The sequence below is a fragment of the Larus michahellis genome, chromosome 1, assembly GCF_964199755.1.
Source record: "Larus michahellis chromosome 1, bLarMic1.1, whole genome shotgun sequence".
NCBI classification, from domain to species: Eukaryota; Metazoa; Chordata; class Aves; order Charadriiformes; family Laridae; genus Larus; species Larus michahellis.
Genome location: NC_133896.1, coordinates 197,259,348 through 197,285,967, shown reverse-complemented (window position 1 = coordinate 197,285,967; position 26,620 = coordinate 197,259,348). Strand labels below are relative to the sequence as shown.

General features: G+C 42.4%; 1 protein-coding gene across 6 annotated transcripts in view; it reads right to left on the bottom strand.

The window, feature by feature from the left end:
- STARD13 (StAR related lipid transfer domain containing 13) overlaps positions 1-26,620 on the bottom strand; it is a 308,854-nt gene that overhangs the window by 198,793 nt on the left and 83,441 nt on the right. For all 6 annotated transcript variants that reach the window (XM_074567737.1, XM_074567755.1, XM_074567772.1 and 3 more), the window contains one exon: positions 25,600-25,734. In XM_074567737.1, coding sequence (XP_074423838.1) covers positions 25,600-25,734 — 135 coding nt within the window. The remainder of the gene's footprint in view (positions 1-25,599; positions 25,735-26,620) is intronic.

Sequence of the window (26,620 nt, the reverse complement as noted above, 5' to 3'; positions counted from 1 at the left end):
GGCGTGTATTAATTTATAGATGAGCAGGATCTTCATGGGATTACCAGCTGCTCTTCACATTTACATCTTTTGCCAAGATAATCTTTCATAATGTTTTCTTGAGCCACTCAATTACATGGAAAAACGGCTGTAATGACCAGGCCTTGGCTCTCCTTGCTCTCCTGTGGAAATACTATTAAAGCATAATTCTATGGGTTGGAAAATATACACGAGGATATAAGAGTCGTCTCTGAAATATTTGGCTCCTTGCACAAGGAACAGCAGGCTCTGCATAGGGCCGTATCTCTCTACCACATTTACCAGTATTGTCATCTTAAGTATAGGCAAAACTATTGTGTGAAGTACTTCCCATTCGACACGTAAAAGATGCCCTACACTCCAAAAAGCTTTCCTTCTAAGTGTAAAAGAGACATGAGACAACAGCACGTAAACAGGAGAGCAGAAAGGATCACCACAACTGTGCTGGGTTGGTGCACTGCCGTGTGCAGGGCACTAGGGGCCCAACTCCCGCCAAGTTTTTCAGAAACAGAGTTTTAAGAAGGTTTTAAAAAGCAGATTCTTGCTGAGCCCTGGCTGTTTACAACAAGTTTTCCTCAAGCATGAGGCCCCACGTAAGAGAAATCACAAAGGAACTTCCTTAAATCTAGGAATTTGGGATTTGGGAACAGTGATATGATTCCATAGTGAGGTAGAAGGTGTGGGAGCGTGCTAAGAAGAGAACATGGTAAGAACGGAACAGGCCGTTAAGGAAGTTGCAAGTGCAAATAAAGACCTTATATTTGCTATAACAAAAACCGGAGGCATGGCTGAAGGAACGCGAAAAGAATATGGCTGAAGTGACGAGTGAGGAAAAAGATCTCTACGGTAACATTTGGTAGATCCTCACGGCAGGACTACAGTCCTTTCTCACAGGGAGAAGGATTTAGGTCAGTGGCTCTGCTGAATCTGGAGGGATTACTTCTGTGAGTTATCAGTCTCCAGTGTCAGATACAGCTCCATGAACTTCAGCGTGATTCCTCTTGAACTGCACTCACCTGACACATTCAGTATTGGGCATTAAAGAGCGTGGACCAGAGGAAAGAAACAAAAAACAATCACGGATCTAGAAAACGTGAATTGCAAGGAAAATTTCATAGAAGTAGAATGGTTAATTTAGAAAGGAGTGGGCTGAAATATGAGAGCAGTTTTCAAACATATGCCACAAGGAGAAAGGAAATAATCTTTTTTCCACATCGGAGGAGGACAAGAGGAAATTAATATAACGTGCAAGAAAACTTTAAGAATAAGCTTTCTAATGTTAAAATATGGTGAAGCACTGGTTGCACAGTGACATTGTGGGGTCTTCACCATCAGAGGTCTTCAAGAAGAGAGTACACAAGCATTTCTCAGAAGCGACATAGATCTACCTGATCCTACACTGTGGTCAAGGAAATGAAGTATATCGTTTACAAGAATCCCTTAAAGCCTTTTTTCTCTCTTATTCTATTCACCTGTAAATAAGCAGTTTAAAATAATTAGAAGGTATTCTTCATTACTTGATCAATAAAATGAGACATTTATACCATTCTTGAACTTAACGTCTGTAACCACGCTTAAAATACTGTTTCACTAGACCAAATACTGAGTCTGTGGTTTTTCAAGTGTCTTTCACTGATTGGAACAGGAGTCAGTCAGAGATCTGGAACCTGAAATGGGTCATTACTCTTCAGGCCTTGTTCTACAACTACTTCACATGTCGACAATGGGAGATGTGGTGCAGAAGTTTTCATTGCAATAAGGCAAGCTGCAAAAGTACAGTTCCTGGAACTGTGACAGAAAGGGGAAGGTAAGGAAAAGATTGCGACCTGGCATCAGTTTCATCCCAGGGAGTAAAATGAAAAAAGTACCAGGATAACTCTCTAGCAAGATGAACCACTCTCACAGTAACTGTTGCTGGGACAGAACTATCACCTTTCCTACATATTAAGCCAAAACACGCATATGATCATATTTTAATTTAAAAATAACTTTTAAAAAGCTTAAAGACTACCTGGTTCCCAGTATGCTATGTCGCTATATAAGTATGGCTACACTTGACACAGAAATTAAATATTTCCTATAATCTGCAAATGGAGCTTTGCATTCAAATTCCGTAGGCACTGTAATATTTTCAAGCGTTATAATGAAGTTTCCTGGACAGTTGGAAGTGATTAACCTTTATGATACTGCGCGATTTTAGCGGAGCTGAGGGACTACAAAAAGCAAATACCAAAGGACTCAAATTTGGAAAACACTATTCCCATTCATGTCACCAAACTCACTACAGACACTTGAAAAGCAGTGATTAAAAATAGCTAGACTAGATGCATGTGTGTCAAGCTGCAAGTGTTCCCAGAGGATAATCGCACAGATGTCCAAGCTCACACAACGGAAATTACAAGGCAGGGTGCCTGCCACTAAAGAGACATTTTTCCTTCACACAGAAAATGGGAGACAGTCCTCAGAAAAATGCTGATGCCTTGTTCACACAGATTAAGCGTTCACGTCCCTAAGGGTCCTGATTCTAGCGAGAACTGTGAGATAAATAAAGACAGAGTATCTGAAAAGAAACAATTCTTCCAAAAAAATCAAAACAGCATTATTGGAAATCTAAATACAAACAAATCGCAACTGAGGTCAGGGCGCTGCTTTCAGTTCCCATGCCAAATCTTCCAAAATCAACATTGTGGCTTGGCTGTATGTTATCAATAACTGCTTGCCATGCATTCATATGACATGACTCACTGACACTCAGCTTCCTTCCTGCACTTCCTTTGGCTCTCAAACATAGCTCTGTATTCAAAATTAATTAGTAATGATGTCACACGCCGGCCTCTCACAGCAGCACCCAGTCAAGCCCCGGGCTAACGCAGGCAGCAGGCGGCAAGTAGATATGGCCACTCAGGCTGGTAACGTGGTTGGCTTTTGAGAGTCTGCCAGGGAAACACAGAAGAGCATTAAGATCCTGAAATCTGAATTCTAAAATAAATAGTAATGCTGGCTAAATTTTTTAAAAGTGTCTGAATGACTGAATCTCTCTGTCCTGTTTCCAAACGCACGGATGCAGCTGAGGAGTCTGCGTTAGCGGGCAACGTGGCTCAGGCACCTCAACATTTACACTGATTATCTGCACAGTGAAAGTCTTCGGCTCTCAAACTTTCTCGTTTTAATGAACAGCACATGACATATTTTTTTTTTGTGTGTGTGTGGTTTTAAGAACTTCAAATTATGTCCCAAATAAAAGTTTTTATGTCATGTCTTTGAAAAACCAGGAGATACCCAGGAAAGCTTGTTGGGACACCAGACAATACAGGATGCGCATAAGTAATGAGCTGTCTTTGCCAGTCTACAAGTCTCATTGCTTGTAACTAAGCTGTAGTTGTCTAAAGAAAAAATAAGATAGCAAGTTACTGCTGAAGATGTCAATGCAAGGCAGTTGCTTGAAGAGGAAAGGTAGGCTATGCTTTCTAAATACTGACTTCCAAGCTACTTTGCTGAATGGATGTTGCTTGGAACATTTATTACAGACACGTTTACCAGAGAAGTACAGCAAACATTAAATATAATATAAAAACAAACAAAAAAGCTGCATCACAATTTCCGTTTCCGGAGACAGCTTTGAACTGACTTTGCTACTGCTAAGTGTTTTATACCAAAAGCTTTTAAGTTCATAGTTTTTCACAAACACGAAGTAAAAATAGATGTCTGCCCTTGAGTCTTAAGCCAACATAAAATATTTACAAGGATGGCATGACAACCAGTATGCTTCAGTCTCTGTAAGAAGTTGGAATTCCCCTGATAAGTGGAGCCTCTGTGAAGTGTTATCACACTATTTATATCAAGTGTTATAAATGAAATTCTTATGCTGAGGTACATGTAGCCAAAGAAAATGCAGAGCCTACTTAAACAATACTTTTACTGTCGATTTTGAAACAAATTAACTTTTTTTTCCCACCTGCCAGCAAATTCTTTCTAATTGTTCTGCAATTATTTCTTATTTCTCTGAAACAGCACATTAACTACACAGAAATAAATTATTTTCTACTGTGAATAAACTGACTCCATGTCTACAAAATCATTTGCAATGGAGTTAAAATGTTAAGAATTCTTGTTCGGAGCTTTCTGACGGATGAGGCGGATCTCAGTGGTGACCCACGAGCATGTCACCGATGAAGCATGGAGAGGGAATGAACAAGCTCTGTCATACCCATACAGATCCATGCAAAGCCAACTTGGACGTCTGTGTTATGTGTTCCTACATCAGAATCACATGCGAGCATGGTGCAGAGACACCCCAATGGCTCTGGGTGATGTTAGCCAGATAAAGTCAGGTTTGTAACCTCACTCTCAGCCCTGGATCTGTCAGCAAAGCTGGCAATGTAGAAGTACAGATGTAGGATGGGTATGATGGCAATCATGGAGCAAAAAAGATGATGGAGATACAGTAGACCTGAGAGAGATTTTTGTGAGGAGCTGAAACAATAAGACACAAAACATCATCAATATTCTCCAGTGAGGGGTCAATTATCTAAAAGCTGGGGATGAATGGTCTAGGTGTTTCTGGTGCTCTGAGGTCTTGGAAGAAATTCCTGTAGAAGGACTCCTGATGACCTCTGTGGGAACAAATGTATCCCCAGGTCTGCAGCTAGAACTATAGCTTTCCTTTCCACAGTGTCTTCTTGCATCGTGTTCAAAACACCATTCTCAAACATTCAAGTAGCCGCAATTTTGCCTGCTTTCACATTATGAACAAAGTAATTTTAAGTTGTAAGCATATGTCTTAAATCATTGGTCCCAACAGCAAGCCTATAACGTAGCAGTGATTTGCAAAACACTTGCAGAGAGCCTTCAGAGAAACAGTTAATGATAGAATGTCGCATAATGTCAAGATAGTCACTCAGAAGCCATGAATCAAACAGAACAAACAAGCCATGATGCTAATCAACATCTTCTTGAGAGAAGAAAAAAAAAAAAAAGCAACAGAAAAGGAAGACAGCCTTCAACAATGAAAAGCGTTACGCCTGAAACTCTCTGGACAATGTTTTGGGCTTTAGATAGAAAAAGTTCTTCAAGAGTTCCTTGCATAAGGTGGGCTAAGCAGAGAAAATAGATGCCTTCACCGCAGGCATCAGTAGAGTTGCTGCATTCTTCAAAGCTCTTGCAGTTGTGTGCCAAAGCCTGCTGGAGCTCGTCGTGCTTCTGCAGGGACCGAACTGCCCCCAGTAAGACACTGCGCCTTATGCTTTCTCTGTCCATCACGGAAGAGCCTGTGTGCCTACCGTCTAGCCATCTCTATCCCCATAATTGAGACTTCTTTGGTCTACTGTATGCCCTGCTGAAGAGCAGGTTTTGATCTTCAGAATGGGAGATTCAGGGCATTACTTTTCAATATAAAGAGCAGCACAATAGCACATTGGCAAAATGTCAGGTAAATACACAGGAATAAAAGGCAGCCTGGGCTCATTCCCACACTGTGCGGCATTATCATCAGGAGAAGTCTGGGGAGAGGAAACGCTGAGAAAGGACACTCAGAACCAGAAGTCATTAGGGTTATAACTCATATGCAAGACAAAGCAACGTGTTTACTTCAAAAATTATTTAAAGTGAAATATGCCTGAACACATCATTTCCCTAGGGGTAGCTGACAGTCTCTGGCAAGTACTTAAAACATCCAGGCTCCTGGGATAAAGTTTTTTGTAGACAAAATGCTACCTGATATTGATTAGCACGAGGAGAATCTAATTAATTTTCAAAAGCATGTGATTTCTGAAAGTTCAAGATGATCAAGAAAAGTGGTACCATGTGCCAAATGCTAAGATGGGCGCTGCCAGGGGATCTGGTCCTGCCTCTTAGGGTTTGGTTAGAATTTAACAGGAGCAGAATTAGTGAGAAAATACATTATTCTGAGTCGTCTTCTGCAGGGGAAAAAATAAAACAAACCAGAAGACAGCAAAGAAACAAACCCCTAAATCCCAAGCCATCTTCTGGCTTTTTGCTCTTTCCTGTTCTCCATTATGTATGAACTGTGCAACTCTGAAAAGTTTAAATAATTCAGAAATCAGAACCTGCCTTTCCCACCCTCGACAGCGACTTGGTCTTGTTCTGCATCCTCCCAGAAGGAAGGCCCACGAGGGGTTTTCTCCTCACACAGCGCTCCCCTCAAAGCCCACTGGGAGTTTCCATGAAGGCAAATCTTCTGTGTGTGTGGCCACACACCATGCGACAGGGACATTTTGTCATTCCCAGCAATCCACTGCCCTCACCTACACCTAGAGGTGTTTGTTGCTCCTCCCCAGTTATTTTCACCATATTGTTACCTGTAAGGCCTCCAAAATTCCTACAGAGATTCCAGCTCTTCAGGCTGTTGCTCTAAAACTCAGCCTTTTTCGCACCTGAGGAGCTCTGCAAATTGCTTTTCCCAGCCCATCTTCCACACACACGCGCATCCTGCAGCGGATGCAGGAGCTGAACATCCTGATCATGATACAGTAAATCTAATTGCATAGTTATAGCCACCTTAAAGGGAAAGCCAAACTTTCATATGCCTAAGGGGAGTGGTTTAACAAATTTATATGCAGATGGAAGCATATTAAGAGCAAACAGCTAGTCATTGACAGAATAAATATTCCCATAATAACTGCAGAATAAGGAGCAAAGGTATAACATGCAAAGCAGATGGCTGATGTGTGCAACTAAATGCGTGGGTCCCAGCAGCCTCATTTAGGCTTGCACTTTCCCTTTTTTAGACTGTGGGTTCTCTAGAGAATGAAAATAACAGAAATCAGAAGGAAAAAAAAAAAAAAGAAAGAAAAAAAAGAAAGAACAGGCAATTCCAGTGGATTAATTGCTGATGCAACTGAATGAGAGCTGCCAGGTGATGTACACTGGAAATCAGGATGCCCCAGGATTTGCTGTGTTGAAATGCCTACCACAAACGTCCGCCTTTCAGTCAAACGCAGGGAGCGGCTATCCGTCAGAGCCTCAGCGCTGTGCTCCAGCCGCATGAGGCACCTTCTTAGTTGCCAGAGTCCTTGCTTTGCCAATGCAGCCTTTGAGGACGGAGCAGGGTGTAAACTGGGAGGCTACTGGATGTCAACCATGTTCTTGGGATGCTGAGTCACTAAAAAGTGCAACTACACTGATGTTACTGGGACATCTGTCAACAGTACCCCGAGCGCCTCAGGCAGCAGGGTTCAGGATTCGCCTCACCATAGTAAGTTTGAAAGAGTAAATGGTATTACACAGAACGTTATTTTGTATATTCTGGGCTAGGTAGGAAGGAGCAAAGCAAGTGTTGATGGCCATATAAAAGAGCGCTCTGCACAGCAGGGGAGACTGATGGTGCAGGACTGAAGATCAAAAGATCCAGTCGATCCTCTCCGTGCTGTGGGAGACCTCAGGCGGGATGTTGGGCAATCATTTGCATTCTACCCTTCTGCCTTCCAGCTGCAAAACGAAGACAGTGAAGAACATGAAGTGTCCTTCTTGGGTCTGAAAACCTAACTATTGCAATTCACCTCTTTCCATGTGGCCATTTTTCTCCTGACACAGAAAGCAGGGGAAGCAAAAACTCCAGAAGCAGACGAAATGTATTATTACAGAAATGCCCATCAGGAAACGCTGGATGTGAACTCGGCCACATTTACAGAACGCTTTCAGCTCCCCACACTAAAATGCTAATCATTATTAGAATTTATAGATGAAAAGGTCTGATGAATGCTTTTGTACAATGAAAAGAATATAATCATTCACTGATAAACCCACATTCAAGAAGCAGGGCAGGCTATACCTTTCAGTGTTTTGTCCTCTTATTTCATTCACGGTGATTTTTCAAAGCTATAGAAAATTTACAGCCTGGTTTGCTGTAAAATTTGTTTTCAGCAAACACTCTCTTCAAATTACTGAGTATTTCAGATGTGCCATATGGTACATAATTTTTGTTTCCACATAATGACCCTGAGGTGTTCAGAGCTGGAGAATGTCTGATACCAGTAATTCTTTCCAGAGCCAGAGGGACCTTTTTAATGTATTTTTTAATATCTTACAGTAATACATATCTTAGGGGGAAAAAATCCTCCCAGTTTGATTAATGCCGTAGTCATAGTTGCTGTCAACCAACTAACCTCACTGTCCAGTTGTTAGTATTGCTAGGTGAAACAAACTCATAATAACGGTTCTTCCGTGCACTTACATAAAGCAATTTCTTACTGGAGGAAAATGAAGCACCTGTGACAGTACAACCAGGGGATGGATCTCCCAGACTTGTTTGATATAAGCATGTTTACCATGCACTTCCTATCAATGCCCTACACCCCCTCCAGATTGAACCAGAGGATTTTGCTGTCAGGGAGGCTGGACCTCCTCTAGTCCTGACTGCAGGCTTTTAGTTTAGTCTGAGAACATGCATTAAGCCATGGAATTCATCCCTTCCATTGACTTTGTGAACCTCAGATATGGTGAAGAAAATTCATCTTGAAATTCAACCATTGTGGGCTGTATCTCAAGTTTGCTGAGAATTATGGGTATTTACTTCTCAGATAAGATCACATCATGCTTACATCTGCTGCGAATGAACCTGAAGTACTTCCTCAGAGACCACTCTGAGGAAGCCCACCCAAAGCAAGGCTGGACGCTCCTTGGACACCATTACTACAACCACCATGAAAAACATTGAGTCAGTCCTTCTGCAACCACCTTTGTAAGACTCCCCACTAAAGATCAGTCTTGTCCCATATGCAGTGACTGGGTGGGGACCTTGGCTGCACACTTCCAAAGGAGCCATAACAAAAAAAAAGGCATTGTCCCCATGTACTTTCTGTGAGACAATCAGCAAAACCCACCACACTCTGCTTTCCCACATCCTAAGTGCAAACGAATGACTGCTGGACAGTAAGTGTGTGAAGCAGCCAAGAGGAAGGGGGACACAGGTACGCTGTAGACTAGCCAGGACTGCGGGGAGCAGAAAAACATTCTGAATTCCCAAGAGGCACAAGCTATTCTTGCTGATGAGATTTCAACCAGTTCACAGCAGCTGGAACTCCACATCATACACAGCTGGACAGTTCGGCACCAAGATCGGTCTCTCTCAGTATAAAAGAACAGGCCACCCAATTGAGCACAACAAGTATATAGAAGCTAAATGCCCTCAGGAGCACTCTCAAAGAGGTGCATATGAAAACTAGTGGTCAGCAGAGACGGTAGTGCTTCTGATAGACCTTAATAAAAAAATTGCCCATGGAGAGAAACGTCAATAAATTGACTCAGAACTACCTACCATCCAAAACTCCCAAAGCAATTGTGACGAAAGGAGGCTCCTCAACTAAACAAAACCAACAACTGTGCAAACTTCTGTCAACTCAGAACCGGACAGTCCTGACCCTGGGCTGAATCCCTGCTGTGAAACAGGGACTCAAAGACAAGTACTTGGTGAAGCTCCAGACATGCCTTCAGAAAACACCACCCAAAGCAAGCAGGCAAGAAGTCCTTGAGGCTTTGGTACGGGTACAGCTTGGGGATTAAAACTCATTATAACCATTTATTGCCAAAACTTCTTTTTCTTTTCTTCATATCACCACAAGGGCTAGGACTGGGGTGAACAAGACATCGTTAACCACCCAAGCCATGTTCCATGTGAAAAAGAGTTCATTAAAAAGATGGGGTACATTCATACAGCGTTAGACTTCAAGTTTAAGTTAGTTGTCTAAGCTCTCACGAAATTCACTCTGTGAACAGACTGAATGACTGCTTGAAAAGCTGGTGCAACACATCAGAAAACAGTCTGTAAGAATATGAGGATTTGCATCTCAAAGCGCTCCGACTGTACAGACCAGAACCACCACTAGTCTAGAAAGAGGGTTATGCCTGACATCAAAGCACAGTTGTGTTAGGAATGCACTGCCTGAACAAGGAGCGAAGAATAATTTACAGAGCCGAAGCTATAGATAGACTTCTCATTAGGCAGAGCATCCCAGCTGAAATTTCAAGAACCTTTGGTAAACTATTTTTATACATGAATCAAGGCCGACTCCATTAAAAAAAAAATAAACAACCGCAGCGATCAAAAGAGGTCAAGGCTTTGGGTTCCACACGGCATCCTGAGCCGGTGTGTCAGCAGAGTGATGCCGGGTGCTGACGTGAGCGGTTACCTCACCTCGCCGGGATGCAGAGGGAAGAGTGCCACCTACTGAGTCACTCGTGACGAGTCCCACAGCCTCTGCCCGTCCACGCCTGTCTCCGTCCACCTGAGCACGTCCCACCCTCCTCCGGCCCCGGGATATTTCAGATCGTTCCCAGATACCATATGCCCGCCATCAACACAGCTTCCTGCTGCACTGCAATTACCGAAGGGACGCATTAATTACCGAAGGAGGCATTCAGCCTGGGAAATTAAAAGAGAATAGGATTCCCTTTTCACTTACGCTGGTATGAAGCTAGTAGGAAATCCGCATCGGGATGCAGATCTCCCGGGAATCACTATCTGGTAGTAACAGCGTTTTGATGAATTTGGTATTTATCTGCGCAAAGATCCCTTGTACAGCAGGCACAAACATGTGTTAATTGGTCAATTAACACAAACTACAACACATTTCTTAGGACATTCTAGGACTACGGACATCCAGACTGCAGGAATTAACATCGTTAATAGGAAACACGTAATTTTTGCAACCCTTATCATGAAGAAGATGAAAGTGAACACTAAGGAAGAAGAGAGAGGTTCTCTGACTTTTTGTCTACCTGGTCACCTTCTTTTCTTTCATGTCATCATTTTCATGAAGCTTTTGCCTTTGTGCTGACAAACAAGTGGCCTCCTTTCAAGCGAAAATGTTGATGATTTACTCAGTTCTTGGATTTCTGTACACTCAGAGTACTGCTCATTTCTTCAATAAGGACCGTCAAACCTGTATGTCTCCCTCCATCTGAAGTCCCTTCCAGTTACTCCTAGACAGGCCATCACCATCACTGTACAATCCTCCTCTGAGTACCAAATTATTTTCTTTTTCTCTTTTCTTACTACTGGTGATGGCTGGCTATGGAGGATAGCACACCACTATCCACTTCAGCATCTATGCAACTCACCAGTCAATGCGCATTACAGAGAGCCCGGATTCTGCTACTGCCTCAACCGCTAAAACTATTTATTTATTTATTTATTTATTTAAGGTGAAGCAGTGAGACATGTAACTACCTGTGGATGTGCTCAAATTAACATTTAGTGTGCAGGTCAAAACACTAGACAGAACAAGAAGTCTGCAAACCAGGACTTACAAGAAAAATGTAGATGAACTAGACTGACCTGAGGAAGGCAGGCAGAAGGGGAAGCATTGTTCTGCATATTGATGATGAACACCAGAAGACATTTCACAGCAAGAATGCATAGTAAAACCTCCTAATGATAAGTGGGGCACTGAAATGTATCATCTGAACAGGCTCTGTAGTCTGTCAGTGGGGGTCTTAAAAAAGAAGCTACACAAATTTTGTCAGGATGACACAGGTATGGGTGATTCTGATTTAGTACAGGGGAACAGCCTCAAAGTTCTCCTGAGGTCTCTCAGACCAGAGGTTTCTCCAGTTCCCCTCTGAGGCTGTGTTACCTGTTTCAGTCCAGAGTCACAGTCCTAGATACAAAGTCCAATTTGTTAGCTCAAGTTTTAAGAAACACAAGTACCTCTGGAAATCTTCAGATAATTTGCAGCGTGCTGGCTACCCCATGACATTCTTAAACTCTACTTTAATGGCTTGTCTGAAAATTTCCATTAGGACATTTTGCAATACAGAGGCTTCAGGCACTTTTATTTTGGTTTTGTATCAAGTGATTAGTCATTGTAATATTTAAACCATGTAATGCCAATTCAAAGAAGGTCATAATTATGACACTTGGCTGCTTCAAATAATGTGTAACCTTTCTCCTGCTGTGGATTACCAGCAGGCCCCATCTAACAACTAGCAGCAAACTCATCTCAAAATCACTACTTTATCACTTTGTGTTCAGATCTGGGAATTTACCAAAATGCCATCTGAATGGTAGCTACACAGAAACCTTCTGTAAAGAATTTTTCTGAAGTTGTACTTCCCTCCACACACCAAGAAATGATAGGAGAGAACTTCTTTTCTGAAGCTTTTGTCTGTTTTCCCATGTGTACACCAGGTGATTATAGCAGCAAGGGTTCCGTGTCTGAACTTTGTCCTGCCCGGAACAGGAAAAACTGGCTTCTGTAAAAATGAATGGGAAAATGGAAACACTGAAGAATATCAACCTACTTTCTCACTCTTGCTATGTGTTTTGTTGGAAAAAGCTTTTTGGTCCAGAGTTCCATGAGAGCAAGGATGAAGGCTGCTGAGGAGCTGAGCTCTCACACTATACCTAAGGCACAGGGTGTAGAAGCCCAGCCCCTCATCTGGTTCTGGATGTGCTGCATGACTCTGGGTCAAAAGGAGACTCATGCCCCATACCACTGCCCCATACTCCCTGATTCCCATGGGACACAGGCGTGGGCTCCACTCTGGATAAAGAAGTAAGTCCCATGTAGCGCTGATCCCTCTCTCAAAGAGCTGAAGCGCTGCAGAGGCTCCCGGAGAAGCTACTGAGACACAGTTCAGTGAGGCAACAACGCCCAGGGGTCCGGCTGCTAAAACCATCCAGCAAGCTGCCTGTGTGTACAGAGATACTGTTAAAAAACTAAAGTCCATCAAAGCCATATACATATATATATATGTACATGTATTCAAGTGTGTGTATATATATGTGCACATATATATAGCTTTTTCTTTTCTTCTTCGTTTTTTTGTTGGTTTTTTTTTTTCCGATAAAAAGGAGGAGTTACAGAAACTTGTAAGAAAAGTCCTGGGAAATAACCGGGTACACCTGAGAGAAAAAACCCCACAACAGAGCTGTCTGAGAAAGCTGCTCAAGTCAAGCAGAATCCTGAGCCTTCCCACATCCACCAGCTTTAGTGCACATCCCTTACACAAAGGGCTGCATAATCCCATTTCAGTGCTGTGAGATACCCTACGTTCCAGGACGAGGGGGTGACAGTTGGGCAAAGATGCCTCCTCCCAGCAGAAGCACAAGAGAAAGTTGTACCTTGAGAGGGATTATCTCTGTTAGAGAGACGGGATGCAGGACTCGCCGTATTCATTTGCATAAAAAATGCTCTCTCTATGCATTGTGCTGGCCTCCGTCTCTGGTGTGTTATAGATGGAAGTCCCTTCTTCCCTAGCGTGGGAAACAAGAGAGAGCAGCCTGCAAGCTCTCCAGAGTACAAAGAGCCTGGAGGTTTGTATTATGAGAGACCTTTGCACCGCTGCTTAAGTGGGACTAGGGGTCCGACTCTACCCAAGCACTACGCAAGCACTTCGTCAGTCACATTTTTAACTACACATCTCTGGTAATGTTTGAATCTCTCCCCTTTCTTCTTGCTGTGAGCAACAGCTATTGTAAAAGTCAAAGGCTCCAGCTCAATCGTGCGCGCCACCTGATCAACGTGCGAAGCAGCCGAGAGAACCCTCCCTGAATAAGAATGACGCAAGTCCCAAAACTGGGGCCAAGACAGTGAAAATGAGTAATAGCTCCACTGGAAGAGAAATGCCTTTGATAAAGCTATACACATCGAACATATTCACTCATTTTTTTCATGCTGTGGTAACAAAGATACTGCGGGGCCAGAAAAAGAGTAGGCAAAAACCTGACAGATAGGTGGGCAGATAAGGTATGATTGTACATACCTCCCTGAAGAAAACTCTGCTCAACAAATCCCACAAACGAAAATACAACAGGCAGGCTGGGGGGGTCCAATCCAGCACACACCTGCCAAACTCACCCACGGGAGCTGGCGTACTCTGTCGCCTGTTGTTTTCTGTGGCTGCTGCAAAACACAGTACAAAACTGTACTGTCACCCAATTAAATAAACGACGTGTTGCATCTAAAAGCACGAGCCCAGCTGCTGGAATAAAACATGCAAACAGAAGAAAAAAAAAGAAAAAGAGATAAATTGTTTCCCTTTTGCACTTCATTCAGTATAAAGTTAACTGTAGGGAAGTAAGGTTATCTCTCTTTATATTTGCATATGAATGGTATAATTTACTGGTATGGTTCCCGATCGCCTCTTGTCAGGCATTTATGGAGATTCTTATTTTGACAGCTTGCAACCCACATCTACTGACAGCGAGTCAGGTCACTTCAGTCTGTCCTTGAAAAGCAATGCGTTGCTGAGGCTGTGTACTAACGCTGGAATCTAAGTCAGCAATTTTAGCGTCTATGATTAATAAGATTGCACTATTGTGAAATGTGATTCTGTTCCTGCGGTCAATCAGCGTTACCAGAAATAATACACAAAAACCAGCCTTTAAGATTACTGGTACCTTGCAGTATAGTTTTTGCAAAAGAATTCAGCTAGAAGATCTGAAAATGAACAGAACAACAAATGTCATTCTAGAATATTGAATATTTCAATTTACACATGCTAAATATGTCTATAAAAGCCAAGTGGCATATGCAGGCTTAATTTGGGGTGTATATATTAATGAACCCGTGCCTGCCCGCAGCTCTCATCTCGTCACTACAGCTGGACCTAGACGGCAAATCTCACTGAGGGAGCTTGGGACAGTTATTATGAGACAGGGACTGGGATGGCTCAGAAAAGCGCTCGCTCAATGTATTTCGCTGGCAGTCTCTGCTCATGGGATTTTACCGAAATCACCGCCGAGCCCAGCTGCTCTGCTGCTGCTGCCGTCCCCAGTGGACCTGCTGGCTGCCCTTGCAGAGGTGGGTCACCTCTATTTCCCAACTGTTCCCACCGTTGCTCCCTCTTTCAAAGCTCTTCTTACAACATAAGCAGATGTTATCAGTTTGAACTACATAAATAGCCATGTTAACGCCAAGCAATAAAAATAACCAGTTCTAGTCTCTTCCCAATACAGATTTGGACTTCATACGCCTTTTGAACTACATCAAATGAACTTTACTCCAAAATAAGCTGGAAACTTCCATTTTACTTTATATTGTATGCCAAAAAACGTGTATAAAGTATCCTGCCCACACCCATCCAAGAACAATTCATTGTCGTTAAATTATTTCTCAAAGCTGGTTTATGAATAAGGATAAAGAAGCTCTTTCCTTTCTTACAGAGATAACTCAATAAGCTTTTTAAAAAAATATGCAAAGCATGTCCCTTACCTCCAAATAATCCTTATGAAAACTAAATTAAAATAATGAACCTGATACAAAAAACTGTAAAAAGGATACTTTACTGTAATTTAAAATTAAATAAATATTTTCATAGATGGAGTGCTTTAACTGTAACAGTTCAAGGTAATTTTAATTGCTGTATAGCTACATTAGGATTATCATCTTCAGCTGACTTCAACATTTTTGTCAGAAGAAAAATGGAATTGAGCTAATAATGAAGAAAAAAAGTATGTTAAATATTTTACTTGAGGAACATTGTGAAATTTGTCAAATGAGCTATTTGATAAATACTTTTTGGTCAGTTCTGAAACACACCACAATTTGCTCCTAAATGAATCGGAATGATCTGAAAGATTTTATTTCATTGGAACCGACAGTGACATCTCAAGAGTGCCCTCAATCAAGAAGACACGGGCTTTTCAGTCCATTCAGAGTTCAGGATTACGACCACTAGGATATAAACCAACCTCTTCGCTATCCAACCATCAGTATGCACCAACCATCAGTTATGGTGCAAGATGGTGGAGTCTTCACACTAAAATGTTTTGAGCAAAATTTAAAAGGTATGTGGTAAATCAGAACACAGAAGATGATCTGTAAGTGTGCATTTGGGCTGTGTGTGTTTGGGAAGACTTCTGTTTCTCTAGTCTGTTCTTGCACTAGCGAAGACAGATCTGCTCAAAAACACAAAAGAAAGAAAGCAAACTCCAAATAAACCCACCCCTTCTTAATTACAACGAGATAAATGCAGAAGAGAAATTCCAAGATTAAGCTGCAATAAAATTAACAGGTAACAATCTTGTCCTCCCTCAAAAAGCATCTAACAATAATATGAGAGCATTTCTTACTATTATACAGAAGCACTGCAATGCCAAGACCCAGTTAAAAATCTCTAAGCGTTGCTAAAAGGGACCCACATCTCGAGGTGCCATTTCTAAAATGAAAAGGCAGTGGCCGACCAACTGGCTCTGTGACCTCTTTCATTAGAGCAATTTTATGTATAAGGATCAGTAAGAATGTGTAATGAAACAGTTTGTTATTAGCCAGTCGTGATAAACACAATAATTGCATACTATTCACCTACCTTTTCTAATTCAGGGCCGCCTCCTGCCACCATGAGAACTGAACCCCTGGGACAGTCAAGTCCTTGGCATCAATCCTGCAAATGCTACTCTGATACTCGATCTGCTCAGTGAGACGGATTTAGTGTTTGCTGTTTTGGTATATTTACATCTTCTTGACTCATAAAGCCTGATCCCATTTCCACTGAGGTCTCTCTCATCTGCAGAGATAGGCAGACTGAGAATTTAGGCTCAGAATTTAGGACTGTTTAGAAGATGTATAGGGTGACATTTTAATCTGCTCGTTTTCCGTTCAGAAGTTTTTGAAAGTTTATCCATTCACGTACAAAATATTTACATTGAGCAAAGCTAAAATTTATACCGAGCTTCCCCTCTTCTCTGAGACTCCTCGTGGCATCATGATCTCAGCGTAATGTGTGTGAGCAGGGTGTCTGTCGCCTGGTTCACAGACAGCTTTGTGTGAAGGAGCTGACTGATGGGAGGAGGGAATAAAGACAAAAGGGAAAAGAGAAGGGACTATGCTGGGCTCCTGCGTTTGCAACCACACTCCTCGCTGGGAGCAGACTTTGTCGAGAACGCTGTCAGGTGCACTGGAAACGAAGTGGATGAGAAAGCCTGGATGAGAAAGCCTATATTGGAATATATTGCTCTCGCTGTTAAAAATGGGAAAGAAGGAAAGGAAATGGGAAGGAAGGAAGGAAGGAAGGAAGGAAGGAAGGAAGGAAGGAAGGAAGGAAGGAAGGAAGGAAGCAAGGAAGCAAGGAAGCAAGGAAGGAAGGAAGGAAGGGAGGGAAGGAAATGGGAAGGAAGGAAGGAAGGAAGGAAGGAAGGAAGGAAGGAAAGGAAGGAAAGGAAGGAAAGGAAGGAAAGGAAGGAAAGGAAGGAAAGGAAGGAAAGGAAGGAAAGGAAGGAAAGGAAGGAAAGGAAGGAAAGGAAGGAAAGGAAGACGTTTGCCCTTCACTCCCTATTAGCTTCCTTGTTTTTTCCTGGAGCTGGTACAGGTTTTTCCCAGGACAATGAATTCCTCTACTACCAAGAAACTAGTTCATCTCAAAGTGGGGATGATTCTGTCTTTCAGGAGCACTTGATGGTCTCAGAAATGCCTGTAAGTCTAGAGCGCTCCTGGGCAAGAAGGGTAATCTCCTCACCCTGCAGGCAGAGCCGGGGAGGAATGGAAAAGCAGCCACCCCATTCAGAGGCCAGAAAGTCCACAACGGGGTATAGCTGGAAGCAGAGTGAGTCACTTTACCTGACTATTTCGCCATGTCTCTGTCCCAGCAGGATACTGGTCGTAATAAGTACTGAAATCAATAAGGAAAAATTCTGCAAAGATGATGTTTCAGGCTACCTGCATCTATACTGGAGAGCTAATCTGTTGACATGATTAGTATCAACATTAAGGATACATGGGAAAGCAATTCACACGACTAAGTAACACGGTGTGAAATTTGTTTTTGCAAGAATGGGAGTTAGCACTCTTTACGAGGAAGAGTGGTCTCGGGGCAAAAACACAGGCCCAGGATTATGCATAGATTCTGCTCTTGATCACGCTGCAACCAACCAGTATGACTTGTAGAAAGACAATGAGAACCCAATTTCTACAAAGATTTTTGCACCTCTCATCTACCAGAGCTGTGCTACTCAGACAAGCAGCTGAAGCATAGACAGAAATCTTCAGCCCCAACCAAGTCAAACAATTGTGTCTTCATGCACACTCTTTCTTTGAGAAAACGGAGCATCGAACACTAGTCTCCCTCAGGTCTAGGCTTCTTATTCCATCTTCTTGCACTTTGTGGGTCGAACAAAATGGCCTGACAACAGAAAAGGCAGAGAGCGCTCTGAGGCAAGAAATCTTTGCCCTGAGGTTGCACAAGTCTTCTCAGGGCTTAACTATCAACTTTTTCAACTGGGGGCAAGGTCAGAGTAAAGCATGATCTGCCTAATCTTCACCTAGGGAAACACACCCTACAAGATAATGGACATAACTGCTGCTGTAAATTGTACCACGAACCAATAAATTTATGACCACATCCAGCAGTGATAATGTGTGAAACTTATTTTAGAGACAGGTCATATACGCTTGTCAGGATCCCGAATTTTAGGAAAGCAAAATTCCAGCTGTTCAAGGAGTTAGTCAATATGACCCCCTGGGAAACTGCCCTCAGGGACAAGGGAGCAGAACAGAGCTGGCAGATCTTTAAGGATGCTTTCCACACAGCGCAAGAGCTTGTGATCCCCAGGTATAAGAAATCAGGAAAGGAAAGCCAGAGACCAGCATGGATGAGTTAAGACCCACTGGTCAAACTAAAGGGCAAGAAAGAGATGCACAGGCAGTGGAAGCAGGGACAGGTATCCTGGGAAGAGTATAGGGACACTGCCTGGTTGTTTAGGGATGGGGTAAAGAAGGCCAAGGCGCAGCTGGAGCTGAACTTGGCAAGGGATGCAAAGAAGAGTAAGAAGGGGTTCTACAGGTATGTCAGCCAGAAAAGGAAGGTCAAAGAAAGCGTACCCCCCCTCATGAACAAGACTGGCAAACTGGTAATGACAGACAAGGAGAAGGCTGAGGTACTCAAGAACTTTTTTGCCTCAGTCTTCACTGGCAACCTCTCTTCCCACACCTCTTGAATGGATGGACCGCAAGACAGGGACTGGGGGAGCAAAGTCCCTCCCACTGTAAGAGAAGAACAGGTTCGTGACCACCTGACGAACCTGAACATACAGAAGTCTATGGGACCTGACGAGATGCATCACAGGGTCCTGAGGGAATCAACTGATATATTGCCAAGCCACTCTCCATGATATTTGAAAAGTCATAGCACTCAGGTGAAGTCCCTGGTGACTGGAAAAAGGGAAACACTGCACTCATTTTTAAAAAGGGTAGAAAGGAGGACCCTGGGAACTACCAACCTGTCAGCCTCACCTCTGTGCCTGGGAAGATCATGGAACAGATCTTCCTAGAAGCTATAAGGCACACGGAGGACAGGGAGGTGATTCGAGACAGCCAGCATGGCTTCACCAAGGACAAGTCCTCCCTGACCAACCTAGTGGCCTTCTATGATAGAGTGACTATGTCAGTGGACAAGGGAAAAGCTACACATGTCGTCTGTCTGATCTTCTGTCAGACCTTTGACACAGTCCCCCACAACATCCTTCTCTCTAAATTGGAGAGATATGGATTTGATGGGTGGACTGTTTGGTGGATGAGGAATTGGATGGATGGTCGCAGCCTGAGGGTAGTGGTCAATGGTTCAACGTCCAGATGGCCATCGGTGACAAGTGGTGTCCCTCAGGGGTCCATATTGGGACCAGTACTGTTCAACATCTTCATCAATGATACAGACAGTAGGATCAAGTGCATCCTCAGCAAGTTTATGGACAACACCAAACTGAGTGGTGCAGTTGACATGCCTGAGGGACGGGATGCCATCCAGACCTGGACATGCCAGAGAAGTGGGCCCATATGAACCTCATGAGGTTCAACAAGGCCAAGTGCAGGGTCCTGCACCTGGGTCGGGGCAACCCCTGGTATCAATACAGGCTGGGGGATGAAGGGATTGAGAATATCCCTGCCAAGACTTGGGGGTACTGGTGGATGAAAAGCTGGACATAAGCAAACAATGTGCGCTCACAGCCCAGAAGGCCAACTGTATCCTGGGCTGCATCAAAAGAAGTGTGGCCAGCAGGTTGAGGGAGGTGATTCTGCTCTTCTGCTCTGCTCTGGTGAGACCCCACATGGAATACTGTGTCCAGCTCTGGAGCCCTTAGCACAGGAAAGACATGCACCTGTTGGAATGGGTCCAGAGGACGGTCACAAAAATGATCAGAGGGATGGAACACCTTTCTTATGAGGACAGGCTGAGAGAGTTGGCGTTATGCAGCCTGAAGAAGAGAAGGGTCCAGGGAGACCTTATTGAGATCTTTCAGTACTTAAAGGGTATAAGTACCCTTATAAGAAAGATGGTGACGGACTTTTTGGCAGGGCCTGTTGCAACAGGACAAGGGGTAATGGTTTTAAACTAAAAGAGGGTAGATTTAGAGTAGATCTAAGGAAGATATTTTTTACAATGAGGGTGGTGAAACACTGGAATGGATTGACCAGAGAGGTGGTAGATGCCCCATCCCCAGGGATGGGGCAGTGACCTAAGGTCAGGCTGGAAGGGGCTCTGAGCAACCTGATCTAGTTGAAGATGTCCCTGTTCATTGCAGGGGCGCTGGACTAGATGGCCTTTAAAGGTCCCTTCCAACCCAAACTATTCTTTGATCTTCTTATCTCGGATGTAAAATGAAGACTCTCCTTACATATTTCATGGAGAAATGAAGGATCAGACTAAGCTTTGCAAATGCTTCAAAATCCTCAAATTCCAAAAGAGTGCTTAGTAGAAATACAAACTCTTATGAGTTGTTACATTATAACTTCCTTCTGCACTGGACATCGGCAGCTATTTGATAAAAGGTTTGTCACAGATGCTCACTAATGAAATAATCTCTGATCCCCACTGGTGCAGGGGCAGCAAGATGGAACAAGTAGTGCATGAGAAACACAATGAATCTGATTTTCCTTCAGCTGTTTTTACTTTTGAATTTCTCTGGCCTCAAACAATGTCAGAGGGTCAGGCAGGCGTCACACTGCCTACAGAGAGATAATGACTACTATAGTCATAAATTATGGTATTATTAGTTTTTACATTTCTAATCAATGTCAGAAGATATCAGACATTTCTGGAACCTTTGACCTAAACTCTGAGACACTGTATATAGCATTTCTCAGGAAAAAAAAAAAAAAAAAAAAGAATAGTATCTTCTTAAAAGAATCACAAACACTTTTCAGTCATGTGGGTTACAAGGCACTGTTTTGCTTCCCATTTTCTGAATCAAATATCTTAGCACAGATAAACTACAGTTCAACAAACAGTTTAAGCTATCAGAAGGTGGCACTGATGCTGAAAGAAGCGATTTCACCCTGTCTCGTCTCCAGCCACTCTGACCCTCACTTGCACCAGCCTCCTAGTCATGTGGCTGCGCAGTGAACCAGACCAAGAGTCCAGGTTAAAACGAGCCTGACACCTACAAAGTGGTTAATTTTAGCCCTCTCAGTTTAATAAACTCAAGCTATCTGGGGAACTAAAGCATGAGAAATCAAAACTGTGTTCATCAGCTGTACTTAAAACATAAAAGCAGACTTACCACAGATAAAGGAAAAAGCCCACCTTGTCACCAATACACGAAGTTTTGTTCCCTTACTAATTCCCAGAGTGTGTACTACAGAGGATATCGTGTTATGTGCAAGAGCTAGAGGGTGTTGTGTTTACTGATGGGGTTTTACACCACCTGGTATTAGACTCGTAAGTTAGGCCATCAGGGTCTCAAAGCTTCCTCTGCTCAGCGCATGGAGAGGCAGACACTGCCCAGCAAATACCAGATCGCAACTTATATGCCATGGGAGGGATTTAGCTCACCCAGCTCTAAGCAGCTCTGCCTCAGCCAGTCACTTCTTCAAATACTCACCCAGCCAACATCAGCACTTTGGGAGCACAAAGCACTTCAACCAGGTGACCTACATTCAGACGACTACTTCAGGGTGAGATGGATCTTGCTGTAGAAGTGCTTTCTTCTCTCCATTAATGGAATCTCCATGACGTAGATATGGACTTACAAATCCCAGCGTTTGTCAGGTGAAAATTTGCTGTTTGTCCCACAGGCGCCTGACTTCCCCACCACCTTAGGTACGTATCTCCTTTACTAACTCACAAATAATGTTTCCCACAACGAAGCAACTTTTGGGGAAGGAAGGATGGAGGGGAGACATGACATGACACATCGTTTCCCTAAACCCATGATTTTCACCATTATTCTATAAAAATGTTGTAACAAGTGTGAGTCATCTTTTAAAGACATATAAACAGAATACCTACTGCGACACAAAGTTTGCCAAAGAAACCTTCATTGCACCTTTTAAGCTGTCAGCCTAGTTGGTATCCATGAAAGTGTGCAGCCAACGTCACTGCCTTGTATGGAGAATTGAACAACTGCATAATCCTCTGCATATTATTCCCGAATAACAGCATCCTTGCTATTTCTAACATTGGTCTTCTCTGCTAGCATTGGTCTTCTCTGCTTCTCTAACATTGGTCTTACTAATCACAGTAAGTTATGGAGTACTTGGTTTTCTAAATGCCTGGGTGTATGAGCTCCTGGGGAGCAGAGATAGATAAGCTCTTCTTAACCTCCTGACTCATAAAATGTTGGAAGAGAAAAAAAAAACAACTAGCTCATCAAAATACAACGGGTCTGATTTATCTCTGTGTTACTCCCAAGTTATGTATTATACCACTTGGATCATGGGAGTTAAAGGATGTGAGCAACCAGAGTGTGACACAGACGGAAATGGGCCTTTTGTCATTTGGATCCATCCCCTTTACTGTAATAAAAGGAACTTTGGCGTGCTCTTTTTAAAAAACAGGGAAAAGTCTGTATCTTAAGGAACACGCAGTGAGAACTCAGGTATTGGAGAGACGTGACTGAATGCCTGGAGCTAGACATGCCATTATTTGTATTTGCCTGGAATACAGCACATACGCCAAAAGCAGCACTTTGAAGGAAGTAAAATGATCTACTCTCCTGAATGAAATTCGCAAACACACAGTTTCAACATTTATCCCTAATCTAAAGCACTGGCCAGTTCCAAAACCAGCCCGGTAATTTCTAAAGAAATTCTGTGCCTCCAGTAGGTTTCTAGACCAGATGGTGCCCTACGCAACAGTAGTCCTTTCTGCATTAGGCTGCTCTTAGGGCAGTATTACAAACGTTTGATGCAATACATGGACCGTACTGATGAAGATTCATGGAACTGCTATTTATTGTACTGGAATTTCCTGAATTTCAACAAAAAGAGAAATGTAGACTTCAGAAAAGAAAAAAAACCCCAAAGGTACTTTCTCTGCCTTCTCTCCTACACGCTTCTGGTCTAACAACACTATTGCTGCAACATCACTTCAAAAATATTTACACGATATTAGTGGGAAGGCAGTTAAGCAATGATACTCGTACATGCCCGAACATTTGGCCGAGGTAAAAAACAAATAAAGTTGGCAAATATCTTACGTTTTACTGAATTCTACTATCTTTTCCAACCAGAACAAGCGACAAATCAGAACAAATGTTTGCACTTTTGCAGAAATGGAAAACAGCAAACTTATTTTCTAAGGAAAGGAAATAGCTGGTGGGAAGACAATAATGTTCTCAATTAGTAAGCAAGTCGAGCCCACCTTCAAATTTCCATTTCAATGAACAGGAATAGGCTCATTTAATGAAACACAGAATTTGTATGGTGGCATGCGTATCACCCTTTGATAGATGAACAGCATGACAGTTTTAAAGATACCTTTAATATAATAGATTTTGCTTTAATCAAAATTGCGTAGATAACTTGAAATAAGCGCTTCATCAGGAGAAAGCAAACTGCTGAGCTATTGACTTAATGTGTAATTATTGCTAAAATCTACCGTCTTTGGGATCAGAGGAATGGAGGGTGGCACGTGCAATGGCAATATCTGAAAACACCTCTGAAGCTAGTTGTGGATGAGACGCTAGCAGGACTCATACACATGGCAGAAAATTGCCAGAAAGTACACTTAAGAACAGAATAAACAGAGGGATAGTAACACAGGCTAACAGGGAAGTGTGAAGTATGGTTCTCTGAATGATCATGCAGATACCGGTGATTTGGCTGATACAATGTCCCTCCATTTCAAAAAGCTTCTGAGGAAGTTATCTATCAGACTCCTAAATTATGCTGTCAAGGAGGAAAAACAAAAAAGCAAAAAAGACGTCAAGAAATGAAAAAGTCTTTTCATTGCTAACTAAAAGCAAAACAAAGCGTTAGGAATAATTGGTTGCCGTCTTTTAGAGTGAATGGATATTACCTGGCAGCTATATGTTCAATATACTCAAAAATGATCTGGAAAATGGAGGAATAACAAGGGATGGAGATTTCTGATGATATTATATAGGTTAATAAAAACAAAAACTGACAACTACTGCAAACGGACCTCATGATGCTGAATAAGCATAAGATAAACAGGCAGATAAAATTCAATATCAGTAAATACAGTCAGACATACTGAAAATAACCAAAACAAACAGTCCCAGGTATTCACTATTTCCTACAAGATTCCTAAGATTCAGTTTTTCACAGTTCAAGAATCACAGCCAAATAAATAATCCAGTAGCAAATTTACAAGAAGAAATAAGTGTTTTTTCACATACTCCACAGTTAAACTTTGGAATTCATTGCCACAAGATGCTTTGAATATCAAAAGAACAAATAAATACAAAAGACACAACTGGTGGCAAAAAAGACCCCCGGGGGCTATTAATTACAAAACTGCAATATAGTGTCTAGCTTCAATGTGTCTGCATGATAAATTCCTCAAAGGAAGCTGAAATGGCATACTACCTGCTTACCCTGTTCTTACATTTCTTTCCTGAACATCCAAAGTTGGCCGCTGCCAAAGAAAGGACACTGGACTAGAAGTACCTTTGATACAACCCAATGCAGCCATTTGAATGTTGTGTGATGACCATGGACACTGCTGGCACCCAAGTAATTTACAACTGAGAGGCAAAACCACCCACATTTTGGAACCAAGACACTGATCCTAAAATACCTTACTTTTACATGCATAAATATAACAACATTTGGCTATTGAGGAAGTGAATCAAAGTCGTTTGGGGAAACCCTTTGGTTGCAGACTACAGCATCACCTTGTGAAAAAAGAAACAAAATAAATATTGCTATTATTGATTAGAGGTAAGGTTTAACAAAACCTCCAGAGCCGAACATTCTGCTTACGAGAGAAAGCAAGGCGGAATCCACCCTGAAGTGTGCCAAACCAACACCCACATTAAAAATCCTGAGAAACTAATTCTAAAATAAGCAATGAAGAAAAAGATGCAGTAGATGATCTGATGCCTGGAAACCATCACACCTAACCTCCAGATGAGATGAATTACTCTTTAGAAATGCCTGTTTCTTTCAATTGACAAGGCAGTCGAGTGACTTGTTCAGATGTAGAAGTCTTCACTAGAGTTGTCTAAAATCAAATTAGATGAATCCCACGGCCCTGGAGTCTCACTGAAGGCTGACAACTTTCATCTATACCTCTTTTGCAAACCAAACTCCTCCGTGCAGTGTAATATTTGCAGAACAAACTACTTTGAGGAAATGCAAGGGCAATTTTAATGACAAATAGTAAATTTTGAGGTTACTGAACCTCAGAGTCAGAGAATGTTGTAAATGTGCTGTAGCTACTTACATCGGTTTTAGGTCGTGCTCCAGTTGACACTGGGTAAGGTAAACAGTCTAGATCCTGGTAGTCTGCTTTTCTGTTTTTCCAAGATCCTTTTCCTTGATGATCTCCATAAAAGCCTGTCTCCACTTGAACGGGGCACTGTAAGAGAATTTTAAAAACCCTGTAAATAAAGGCAATTCATAAATATTTTAATGTGAACTGCAAGATAAAAACATTGGAATTTTATCTTTTTAAAGCTTTTTTTCTCTGATGTAAGGTAAATATTCGGGCTCAATCTTCTCACTTAAAACCCCCTGCTGCATCATTTTTACATTTTGCTAATTTAGACATCCAGATGTGGTTTCCTTAACAGCTAGTATACACAAATGGAGATCTAATAAATAGTAGTACACCTTCCTAAATATCAAGGAACTGAATCACCTTGACCTTAGAAAGAGAAATGGTTTTATTTAAATTATTTAAGACTACCTTTTCACTTTATTTCACATTCTTTTTTCTAACTCAATCAGAGACCCAGCAAACTCCCATTTTCAGACCACAGATACTGAACTTTCCAAATCCCCTCTTCCTGGTCCCCCAAACCTGGGCAGATCTCACTCCCACGCTATTTTTAAAAAATGCATGTCCTAACTCTGGGCCCGCATGGACCCAGCCACACTGAATTCAGCGCCAGGAAGAGACCAACTGCTCAACATTGCCCCCCATACCCTGGTTTGCCTCAAAAGAACAATGAGGTGTGTGAGCAAGCAGCAAGCCGTGCTGCAATCCGGCAGGATCCATGCTGGGAACAATCAGGTAACTGGGATGATGGGCGCACCGCAGAGCAGCCCCAAGCCGTTGGGTACAATCAATCAAAATCAGCCCGTTTTCTGGCTGCTCCCCTTCACAAGAGGACAAATTTGCTGCTGGTCTTTAACAGCGACTGACTAGTTCCCAGTTAGTATATTTTTAGGGCTGTAAAATTAGGAGGTTTTGTTTGCAAAGTTGACAAAAGAATCAGTATGGGGCCCAAAAAAGTTCGAAG